The sequence below is a fragment of the Muscardinus avellanarius genome, assembly GCF_963383645.1.
Source record: "Muscardinus avellanarius genome assembly, chromosome: 4".
NCBI classification, from domain to species: Eukaryota; Metazoa; Chordata; class Mammalia; order Rodentia; family Gliridae; genus Muscardinus; species Muscardinus avellanarius.
Window position 1 is genome coordinate 111,706,363 of NC_137789.1, and position 12,627 is coordinate 111,718,989.

The 12,627-nt window shown below is 37.4% G+C and overlaps 1 protein-coding gene across 3 annotated transcripts in view; it reads right to left on the reverse strand.

Moving 5' to 3' along the window:
* The window catches only part of JMJD1C (jumonji domain containing 1C), a gene marked incomplete at both ends in the record, with an annotated part of 222,613 nt that overhangs the window by 43,916 nt on the left and 166,070 nt on the right, over positions 1–12,627 (reverse strand). For all 3 annotated transcript variants that reach the window (XM_080694232.1, XM_080694231.1, XM_080694230.1), the window contains 4 exons: positions 107–1,785; positions 1,895–2,087; positions 2,184–2,327; positions 5,245–5,369. In XM_080694232.1, coding sequence (XP_080550358.1) covers positions 107–1,785; positions 1,895–2,087; positions 2,184–2,327; positions 5,245–5,369 — 2,141 coding nt within the window. The remainder of the gene's footprint in view (positions 1–106; positions 1,786–1,894; positions 2,088–2,183; positions 2,328–5,244; positions 5,370–12,627) is intronic.

Genomic DNA, 12,627 nt, shown 5'->3' on the forward strand with positions numbered 1-12,627 from the left:
AGTATGCATGCATGCATATATATATATATATATATATATATATATATATATATATATATATATTTTTTTTTTTTCCCCCCCCAAGAGGCAAACCAGTGTCACTTACCCTTCTTAAGGAAGCTTCTGCGTTAACTGTATTTTCTGGATGAACCCATTTAGAAGAAGGCAGACCAAGTCCTGAGTATGCATGTGTTCCATTTGGATACTGCCATATAATTGGATACAGTCCAAGCTGATTATATGAAGCAGAAGGATGGGCTTGTGCAAGAAGATGAGGTGACTGATGCTGTAACAACTGTTGTTGCTGCTGGTGTGCTAGTGCTAGGTGGCTCAAGCTGCTGGCATGAGCACTGTCCAGGCGTGGGTGGCCACCAAGTAAGGAGGCAGCAGGCACTCCAGGTAACACAGTGGGAAGTAAATGAGGGTGAACAGAATGGTGTGGACCACTAGTCAGAGGGTGAGTGTTAATGGTAGGTAATGGAGTTTGACTGGATGATCCAGCTAATAAGTGGGGTGAAGGAGTTAAGGCAGGGTGATGGGTACCTGGATTTAAACAGGTTCTATGGGATGAGGAATGAAGAGGAAACGGATGCTGGCTTAAGAAAGGTGAAATGTGATTAGTTCCTGTTTCTGACCCAATCAGAGCAGGATCTCTATAAATTGTGAAATGCTCATTTTTATCAATGATAAGGGGGCTCTTTGTAGTTTCCACTGTACTGCCGCGAGTAGGAACTGGATGAAAACTGCATCTTGATAACTCGTGTTCTATCTTATTTGCTAATCTTCTTTCACCAGTAGCCTGACTGTTCACATAAGTGGCCTTAGACTTTACAGAATCAGGTGAATGGCTAATTTTGGGCTTAACAACTTCAGGTGAGGAATTGGATTTTGTCTTGTGAGCATCTACTGCAGTGTTCAGTTTAGATTTCATAGTTTCTGGGGGCGGACTTCGCTTATGCAGCTTATCGTCTGTGACAGAAGCCGCATTTAAAGAAGACAGGTAAGAGATATACTGTTTTTTTTCTTTTTCTATATCTAGTCGATCACTTCCCGAAGAAGAATTTATAACACCTGATTGGGTTAAATCTACTTTAACCACATCACTGACCCAGGTCTGGTCAGAATTTTGTTTTGATGTTTCCAAGTATTTTACATTTGCACTTGCATGTTTTGAATCACTAACAGTAGGATCCACTTTCTCAAATACCTGGAGGCCAAAAGTACTTGAGTTTTCTTGAGCCACCTTTTCTGAATTAGTGTCACTTGTAATATCGATAACACATTTTGGTGTGGGTGGTCTGGATACAAACTTCTCCTTTGGTAGTAATTCCATAGCATGTGTGTTTTCCATACTGCATTCTTGAAGAAGTAAATCATTAGGATTCTGATCTGCAAGTGTGGCCTGTTCTGACGAATGGGTAACTATATTTTCTTTAAGTTGAGTATCAACAGACTTCCGCAGCTCTGATTCTTCATGATTTTTATCTTCATGTATTTGATCCCAGGGAGGCTGGACATCTATTGTCTCTTCTCCTGCCAACTCAATACTCTGGGATTTTCCTTCTTCTCCATTTATCTTGCAAGTATTTTTAATTTTCAACTCATTCTCTGACTTCTGCTCTGAGGAATTATCACTTATTCTCTTATTTGAATTTTCTGAGTCACTGCTCTCAGAAAAGTCTGAAACATTGTCAGTCCGCAATCTTTTCATATTTACTTTCTTTTCATCTTCCTCAGGTTTCCTTCTTTTATTAATCAAGTGTTTATTTTTACCTTTAGGATTTTCTGTAAGATTTAAAAAAAAAAGAAGTCTTATTTTCCATAATAAATACTGGATTACCATATATTAAATGTACTTACTAGTTCTCATTCACTTAAAAAAGTAGGGTCCTACCTCCTCGTGATATATAATCATATTTTTCCTCCTTCATCTTTTCTTCATCTGGTATACTACTATCTGAGCCCTTCCTCTTATTTGGACGAATATTTCTTTGTTGTTGTTGCTGGTGTGTATTCTGTTTTGGTACAGCAGCTTGAGAGTTCATTGCTGGCCTGGGGCTATTTGCTTGGGCACGTGTATAATGACCCTAAAGACAGCCATTAACAATGATTATTTACTACCAGGTTCTAAGCAGCCTAAGAAGAAATATTTTACAAAAATCCATTACTAATAACATACATACGTGAACAGTGTTGATATTTTGATTGGCACGAGACCTGCGTCGTGACGTAATGCCAATATTTTCGCCTTTTAACAAAGAATGAACAACATCATCTAGAAAGGTCATTTGAACCATAGAAGGATCGACATTCTGTGGTTCTAGTACCTATTCCATAAAACAAAAACAAAAATTAAATACAATGAGCTAACCAGTATTTGGTACAATTTTTTTATTTGGTAGAAATGTTTAGAAATCAGTTTGAGATCTCTAATTTAAGAGATAACATCAGATTTTCATAATTATTTTTTTGTTTTTGTGGCACTAGGGATAGAACCCAGGGGCATTCTACCTCTGAGCTACACCCCCAGCCCTATTTTTTTATTCTTTATTTTTGAAGCAGGGTCTCACTAAGTTGCTGAGAGCCTCACTAAGTAACTGAGGCTGGCTTAAAACCTGCACGATCCTCCTGCCTCAGACTCCCAAGTACTGGTATTACAAGCGTGTGCCATCATGCCCGGCTCCTGTTTTTTATTCTTTATTTTGAAGTAGGGTCTCATGGTTTCAAAAGTTGAGTTGTGAAGGACCTCACTAAGTAGCTAAGGCTAGCCACGAACGGCGATTCTCTGGTCAGCCTCCAGAATTCTGGTATTACAAGTGTGCGCCACCACTCCCGGCTTCATAATTAGTTTTGACTGCTAGCTAAGAATTAAAAAGCAAGTATTATCCATTGTAAGCTAATCTTGAAAAACAAGGATAAAAACTGACCAAGAATATATATTGCAATAGACAGTAATATTAACAGAAAGTAAAGATGCCAAAGTTAAAAATATATATTTTAAAATATAGGAAGCAGCTATTTAGTGAGGTCCTCCACAAAAGTTGAGACTCTGTTTCAAAATAAGAAATAAAAATAGGGCTAGGGGTGTAGCTCAGAAGTAAAATATTCTTGGACTCAATCTCCAGTACTGCAAACCAAAAAATACAAAAAACCAACAAGAAACAAAAAAAGAAAGTCATTTTTGAAAAAAAGGAGAATACAAAAGCTATATAAATTAACAATTTAAAAATTCAAGGCAGCAGGGCATGGTGGCATATGCCTATAATCCCAGTATGTGGGAGATTAAGATAGGAGGATTACAGGTTTAACCACAGCTCTGGCAACTTTGCATCTGTTTCAAAATAAAAATAGGAATGGGATATAGCTCGAAGGTAGAATTTCTCTGGGTTCAATCCCCAATATACTCCTCCTTAAAAAAAAAAAAATCAAGGTAATTTTGTATTTTATTGAGATGTAAGAAATTGTGATTTTTTTCAGAAAACAAGGCAGCTAAACAATACTGTTTATTAAAAGCATTTAAATTGATAGTTAAAAGAGCTATCAAATACCCTACAAAATCCACTTGAGAAAGATGATATAAATATCTACCTTTTTCTCCACATTAAGAACAGCTTAAAGAGAGAACATTTATCAGAAACAGAAAGAAACCTGTTTGCCATAACACTTAAATGAGCATACTAAAAATGAAATCTGTCGTGAGAACTACATATCTGTTGAAAGTTTTCACTGGTAAAAACACACCACTTGGAGAGCTGATGATATGGCTTAGTCATAGAATACTTTCCTAGTATGCATGAGCACAAGAGTTTGAGTCCCTAGCAACTACGATAAAAATGCAAAAGGAAGGAAGGAAGGAAGGAAGGAAGGAAGGAAGGAAGGAAGGAAGGAAGGAAGGAAGGAAGGAGTTTAGGTATATTTTTATTACTGGAGAGAGAGAAAAACGACAACTTTGAGATAGAAAATTTTAGCTAAACTAAGGATATAAAAATACTACAAATCCATTAAATGAAGTTGATACCTTTAGTTCTAGGGACCAATTTTATCAGTATTGAAATACAACATTACCCTCTGTAATAGTTTAAATTTATAATGTTCCTCAAGCTGGGCGTGGTGGAGTAGGCTTGTAATCCCAGTACTTGGGAGGCTGAGAGAGGAGTATCGTGCAGGTTCGAAGCCAGCCCCAACTACTTAGTGAGGCTCTCAGCAATTTAGTGAGACCCTGCTTCCAAATAAAATATAAAAAATAGGTCTGGGAGTATAGCCTGAAGGTAGAAAGCCCCTAGGTTCCATTCCCAGTAAAACACACACACACACACACACACACACACACTCTTACTTCCTCAAGACCTCACAGAGAGCAGGCAAGCCAAGTTGGAGATAAGGCTTGGTTGCTGAAAAGAGGTCCCCGGGGATATATCCTTTGGGATTATATATAGTTCCTCCTTCCCGCACACTCACTCTCTTGCTACTAGTCTCCATGATGTGAAAGCAGAGAATTTGCTCTCTCCAACTCTCTGCTTTCTGCCACAGAGCCCTGGGCTCCATAGACACAACCTAATATGAACTAAATCTCTGAAATCTTCAGAATTGTGAGCAAATAAATCTTCCTTCCTCTAAGTTCTGTAGTCATTTGTTTTGGATTATAGCTATGAGGATGCTAATTCAAACACTACCACCTCTGACCTGAAGTAACCTCTATGTAACATTAAAAACATTCAAACTTATAAATATATGACTAAAAACCCTGGAGATGCTAGGTATGATGGAACATACCTTTAATCCCAGCTACTCTGGAGGCTAGGGCAGGAGGATCCTAAATTCCAGGGCAGCCAATGCAACTTACCAAGACCCTATCTCAACATAAATTTAAAAGAGCTTGGAATATAGCTTAGTGGTAGATTGTTTACCTAGCATGTGTGAGCTGAGGCCCTTGGTTCAATCCCCAGTACAACCACCAAAAATGTCCACACAACTATAACAGTAGTAGCAGCAGCAGCAAAACACCACTTATATAAGATAATCCCCCCAACAAAAACAACTCAAATAAAAACAAAACAAACTACAACAAAGAATTCCTAGAGATAAAATTATTTAATATCAAACTATTAATGTACTTTTTTGGCAATGTAAAAACTTCTTTACAAAAATATTAGTTTGTGGACTGGAGGGGAATAGCTCAGTGGTTAAATGTATAAGGCCCTGAGTCCAATCCCCAGCACCAAATTAAGTAGATGAATAGTTTACCTGATCATTCATAACGATCATGGTGCGAGTGAAGAGATCATGATGAGTAATTATGCCAGTAAACCACTGGGTGGCAGAGTCTTGTCTATATACTCTCACTCTGTATCCATTTAAGGAATAAGGACCTTTAAAATAACAAGAAACAGGAACATCTTAAATGAAGACATTTTCATTTAGGATCCACCTCTTAGAGAAACATAAAGCTATATGACAGATACCAAAAGTTTAAAAAAACAAAACATAAATGACAAATGTTAAGCACGGTGATACACGCTTGTAATCCCTGCTACTCTAAAGCCGAGGCAGGAGGACTGCAAGTTTAAGGCCACTCTGGGCAACTTAATGAGACTATGATGCAAAAGAAAAAAATACAAATAAAAAGGGGTGGATATATAGCTCTGTGGTTGGATGCTCCTGAGTTAAAATTTCCAGTGTTGCTCGAAGTGGCGGGAAAAGACAATTATCTTTTAGAATAGGATATATATGTTATATATAACTGTTTATACAACATAGATTATTCTGAAGTTGTATATATGTATCTATATATGTAAGTTAAATATACATACACACATTACTAATATACATACTTTCTAACTCAATGAAAACAAAACTATGTCAGAATGAATTTCTTGAATCATGAGATAATAAGAGGACAGAACAAAATGTAAAGTTATCCTATAGACAACTACATGGCTGAAATAAAAAGACAGGTAACATAGAACCTGATTTCTATCTTCTAGTTGCTAGAACTTTACCATAAACAAACATTTTTTTTTTTTTTTTTTTTTTGGTGGTACTTGGGGTGGAACCCAGAGGCTTTCTACCTCTGGACTATATTCCCAGACCTATTTTATATTTTATTTGGAAACAGGGTCTCACTAAGTTGCTGAGAGCCTCACTAAGTAGCTGAGGCTGGCTTTGAACCTGTGCGATCCTCCTGTCTCAGTCTCCCAAGCACAGGGATTACAAGCATGCGCCACCACGCAGGGCTATAAGCAAACTAAAATTTGATTCTTCTGTTACAACTAAAAAAGCTGCTAAGCTTTGCTAAGCCAATTTATAAAGACAACACTAAAATGCTTTTGAAAAAAAGTGCCTGGCGTGGTGGTGCATGCTTTTAATACCCGCGGCTTGGGAAGCAGAGACAGGAGGATCGCACAGGTTCGAAGCCAGCCATGCTGGCTTAAGAGAACCTGTTTCTAAATAAAAAAAAGTATAAAAGTAGGTCTGGGAGTATAGCCCGGAAGTAGAAGGGTTTCGAGGAACCCCAGTACCACCACCACAAAAAAAAGAAGTATATTTGTATTTGAGTTAAACCCACTTTTTCAAGATATATATATATATATACTTAGAAAATAATGATTAAACATTTAAACATTAAGAAGATAATCATCCACAAAAATTCAGGTAAGCCTATTATAACAAAAATTACTCCGAAGCAGTGGATGATGGAGATAAAATTTCTTCAATCCACAGGGACTAAAATATTTAAAAATACTTTAAAGTTTAACAGAAACTGTAGAAAATGGGGGAAAAGAACATTACAAATAATACTACACATAAATATAAAGTGATTTCAATTATTTCAAATGTTTATTTAATCCTCTCCAACTCATAGGTACTGTGATCACTTTTATAAAAATCAAGAAAGTGGCCGGGTGTGGTGGCTCATGCTTGTAATCCCAGCGCTTAAGAGGCTGAGACAGGAGGATCGCACAGGTTCGAAGCCAGCCTCAGCGACTTGGTGAATCTCTCAGCAACTTACTGGGACCCTGTTTCCAAATCAAATATAAAATAGGTCTGGGAGTATAGCCCAGAGGTAGAAAAGCCCCACGGTTACACCCCCAGTATCAACAAAACAAAACGACAAACAAAAAAATCAAGAAAGTGATGTTAGCCAGGCATGATGATGCACACGTGTAATCCCAGCATTCTGAAGGCTGAGACAAGCAGACCACACGGTTCGCAGCCAGCCCCAGCTACTTATTGAGGCCCTCTGAAACTCAGTGAGAACTTGTTTCAAAATAAAGAATAAAAAATAGAGCTGGGGGTGTAGCCTGAGGTAAAATGCCCTTGGGTTCAATCGCCAGTGCCTCAAAAAAAGAAAAAAAGAAAAAAGAAAAAGAAAGTAAGGCTAATAGGTTAAAACTTCAGGTCAAAGAACTGGAACAGAATTTATTTTTCTGATTTCTACTAAGCTGATGCTCTTCAAAAGTACCAGCCTAAAAAACACACAGGAGGAGCCGGGCGTGGTGGCGCACACTTATAATCCCCACGCTTGGGAGGCTGAGACAGAAGGATCACACAGGTTTGAAGCCAGCCTCAGCTACTTAGTGAGGCTTTCAGCAACTTAGTGAGACCCTGTTTCCAAATAAAGTATAAAAAAGGTCTGGGAGTATACCCCGGAGGTAGAAAGCCTCTGGGTTCCACTGCTAGTACCACCAAAAAAATAAAAATAAAAAAATAAAATAAAATAAAATAAAAAACACACAGGAGTCCAATATACTTGTACTTGGGAGGCTGAGGGAGGAAGGCCTCAAGTTTGAGGCCAGCCTAGGAAACAGAACGAGACTGTGTCTGCATTTAAAAAATAAAAACAGTGGGGATATAGCTAAATAGTAAAAGTACCCATGGATTCAATCATCAGTACTGCAAATAAAACCAAAACAAAATATAACACACCAGTAGGAAGTATTCCATATAAGAACTAGGGATAAAGCTCAGAAGGAGAGATTGTCTAGTGTGTGCAAGGCCCTGGTTATGATCCACAAATACTGCCCCAAAGTATTTTAACCTGTAAGTTAAATAGATTCATTCATCTAAATGAAAGTGAAGATGGTGATTAAGTACTTTAAGAAAGGTAATGTACAAACGCTACATACTAACCACCATATATTATATAAACTCAAGTTCTTCCTAAGACTCCATATTATTTTTCTAAATATTATAAAAAATGAAGCCGGGTATGGTGGCGCACGCTTGTAATCCCAGCATTCGGGAGGCTGAGACCTGGAGGATCACAGTTTGCGGACAGCCTCAGCTACTTAGTGAGGTCCTCTGCAACTCGGTGAGACCTGGTTTCAAAATAAATAAAAATAGAGCATGGGCTGTAGCTTGGAGGTAGAATGCCCCTGGGTTCCATCCCCAGACCCGCAAAAATAAATAAATAAATATAATAAATAAATAAATAATATAAAAAATGCTAAGAGTATGATCAGTTTTTAATCATTAACAAAGCATCTACACTGGCTTATTCCCAGCACTTAACAGTGTGAAATCTGCCTCACACAATTCTGTCTATGATGAACAAAGGCTATTAATGCCTTCATATTTCTTTCAACCAGGATATTAGGAAATGAAGATGAAGTTATTTTGAATAAAACCTGGTTTCGTCAATGAATAAACTACAACAACAAAAAAAAGGGATGGATAGGATACACCAACCAATCAAAATTTGTGAACCTTTCTAGGATCTCTTGATTTTTAAAAACTAAATAAAACCTGTTAAAATTCACTTATAACAATTTTAAGACAAATGAAAACATGACCGTGGTTTTCCAGTTAGTTGACGTTAAAAAAAATTCTAATTTTTTTTGGCATAATAATTGTATGGAGGTTTTCTTTAAAAATGGTTAGGAGCTGGGCATGGTGGCACATGCCTGTAAACCCAGTACTCAGGAGGCTGATATAAAAAGATTACAGGTTTGAGGTCAGTCTCAGCAATCACGAGACCCTGTTTTAAAACAAAGAGTAAAACAGGCCTGCCGTCGGGCATGGTGGCGCATGCTTATAATCCCAGCATTCGGGAGGCTGAGGTCAGAGGATCATGGTTCGGGACAGCCTCAGCTACTTAGTGAGACCCAGTTTCAAAATAAAGAGTAAAATAAGGCAGTGGGTTTAGATCGGAGGCCAAATGCCTCTGGGATCCATCGCCAGACCACAAAAAAAAAAAAAAAAAAAAGTAAAACAGGCCTAGAAGATGTTGCTTAGAATTAGAATACCCCTGAATCCAATCCCCAATACCATTGGAAAACAAACAAACAAACAGAAAAAAAAAAAGATAAGGTGATAACTGCAATTTCTTGAAAGCAAAAGAGGGTGTGGATAGGGCAGGATCAGTCAAGGTTTGATACCTGCTGGAATTGGGAGACAGATGCATGGATGGCCACTGAATTATTTTATTTTTGTGTATGTTTTAAATTCTCCATAGTAAAGTTTAAAGAGTTATATTAAGAAACATTTAAAAGGGACTTCCAGGAAGATCAAGACTGAGCAAAGCAGCATTTACGAGTCCTGCTAAAACTTGATCTCTATTGCCATAAAATCAGTGCTTTTCATAGCCAGAAAACACTAGCAACAGGGAAATTTAAAAAAATGAAAACAGAAGGGACAGAGAAAAAAAAGACTAGAAGAACAACCGGGGACCAGAAAAGAAATCAAGTCAGCAATGCGGTGGCAGAGCTGCGCGCTTCTGCCGGCACCATCTTCCCTCACAGCACCAGGCTCCAGAGAGGAAACGTAAACAGCAGAGCAGCTGTGGATAATTTGGGTATAATTCAACAGTACTTTCAGTGCAAAGAACACCTAAAACTCCCAGTGGCCAAGCTCATTGCCTTCCAGTGACTCAGAATGGAGTTCAAAACCAGGAAAGAAATATGCCAGCTTCACGGCCAAGGGCGTGGCAGCGGCACCATATTGCCAGCAGTGCCAGACTCATGGCCAAGGGCATGGCAGTGGCGCCATATTGCCAGCAGCGACAGCGAGTTCACTGCGCCCTGCAACAACTCCTGATCAGTGCGCACAATAACCGTAAGTAAAATTGCAGACCCTAAAGGAGAAATCCCTGTACGGCACTCCCAGGGACTTGCGTAGCTTTGGTAATCTTGCGTCTGAGATTTTGCAATCCAACCCAGTGAAGGAGTAGCGGAGGCAAAGATACCACACTCTAGTTGCAGCTCCCTGTGGGAAAATGCCCAGGCCGGCACCCCCAGTCTCGCGTAGCCTCGATTAACTTCCTGGGTCTGAGACTTTGCAATACAACCCAGTAAAGGAGTAGTGGCGGATGAGATTACCACAGATTCAAGATACAGAGCACCTTAAGTGGAGTTGTAGTGACCCAGGGAAGGCACAAACTGCTGAAATCATGGGAAAGAGGAACAACAATAGAGTAATGAATGCCCACAACCTCATATTATCAGAACCTGATAACACAGAAATTCAGAGATCTCCGGAAGATCAAATCAGGAATATAACTGTAGAAATAATAGAGACCTTCGAAAAGAATTTAGAGTCTAAAAGAAATAAAGAATGTGATCATTGAGGTAAAGGCCTAAATTAAAAGTATAAACAATCGATTAGACCACATGGAGAATAGAATCTTGCTCTTAGAAGATGATCACTCCAAAAACGAACGCATAATTTATAACTTAGAAAAAAAAAATCAGACACCAGGAATCTGACATTGAAGAAATATGGGCCCATTTTAAGAGAGCTAACCTAAGAATAATTGGAATAGAGGAGGGAAAAGAAGGTGAAACCAAACGGATCAATAATATCTTCAAATAAATAATAGCAGAAATTTTCCAAACAGAGCAAGAGGTCCAGGAAACTTAAACTCCCTTTAGATAGGATCAGAGAAGAGGTTCCCCACGCCACATAATTGTCAAAATAACCAATGTGGAAGCCAAGCAGAGAATCTTAAAGGCAACAAAAACAAAAGGCCAAGTGACATTCGGAGGCAAACCAATAAGAATCACTCCAGACTTCACAAACCAAGTCATGAAAACCAGAAGGGCTTGGAGTAACATATTCCAAACTCTGAAAGAAAACAACTTCCAGCCCCAAATTTCCTACCCAGCAAAACTATCAAATTAAATGGGGAAATAAGAAGCATCCATGACAAACAGAAACTGAAGGAATTTATGTCTTCAAAACCAGCGCTAGAGAAAATACTCAAAGAGATTAACTACAAAGAAGAAATAGGTAACACACACCAGAACCAGAGAAACAAGATTTTCCATCCAGCAGACAACTAAGATTGGTTAACTTTGGAGATTATTTTAGTCTTTTACCCATTTCTAAATTGTATTGTTTGCTTTTACTGTTGCTAATTTTTAGGATTTCTATTTGGAATATTAATATACCTTCAGATATAGCATTTGGAAATATTTTATCCCATTCTATCAGTAACTTTTAACTCTGTTTACATTGTCTTTGAATATAAAATATTTTTTATTTTTTAGAAAGTGTGTTTATTCTTTTGTTGCCTATGCCTTTGAAATCATATCCAAGAAATCACAGTCAATTTCAATGTTGTGAAGTTTTATGACCCAGATTTTCTTCTAAAATTTATAGTAAGTTTATAGTCTTACGATTTACATTTAAATCTTTTATCTATTTTGAGTTAATATTTGTATATGGTGTTAGGTAAGGGTCCAATTTTATTCTTTTTCGTGTAATTATAATTTTTCAACAATATTTAATGAAAAGATTATTATTTCCTTCACCAAATGTTCTTGGAAACCTTGTTAAAAACAACTTGACCATATATGGAAAAATTTATTTCTAGGCTTTTTATTTTATTCCACTGGTTTATATATCTGCCCTTATAGCAGTACTACACTGTTTCAATTATTGTAGCTTTATAAGGTTTGAAATCAGAAAATGTACATCTTCTAGCTTTGTTATTTTTCCAAATTGTTTTGGGTATTTAGAGTTCATATTTCATGTTAGGATAGATTTTTTCTGAGAATAAATAAATGTATGATAGTTTCACCTTAAAAAAAAAGAAAAAATATATCCTCTGGTAAGAAAGAAAGCAAAAAGAAATACTGAAATGTTATCTCTAAGTCATCAAAAGCTTGATATCAGACAAATAAATCTGTTATGTGAGATTATCATTGTTAATTTTGGATAAATTGCTGTAATATTAAATGTCAACCACTAAGCCAAGCATGGGAAGGAGGGATGGGGAGGGAATTGGGTGGGGGTTGGGTGAGGCTAACTGGGCGATGTATGCATGTATGTCTACACAAGTTTTTTATCCCATTATGATGTATGAATACAATGCACCAATAAAAAAGTAAATATATAAAAATAAATAAAAATAATAATAAAAAGCATTTAATATGTGGATAGTCTGCTGCTATAAATATACAAAGCAAAACAGCTGCAACTTTGAGATTATTTCCTTTAATGTTTAATGGCACAGACGTTGAGACTGAGCTAAATATGGAACGTTAATAATATTGTTGGGGATTTTGGTGGAACTGGGGATTGAACCCAAGGACAGTTTACCTTCAAGCTACAACCCCAGTTCTCTTTATTTTGAAGTAGGGTCTGACTAGGTTGCTAAAAGTCTAAGTTGCTGAGGGTGATCTTGAA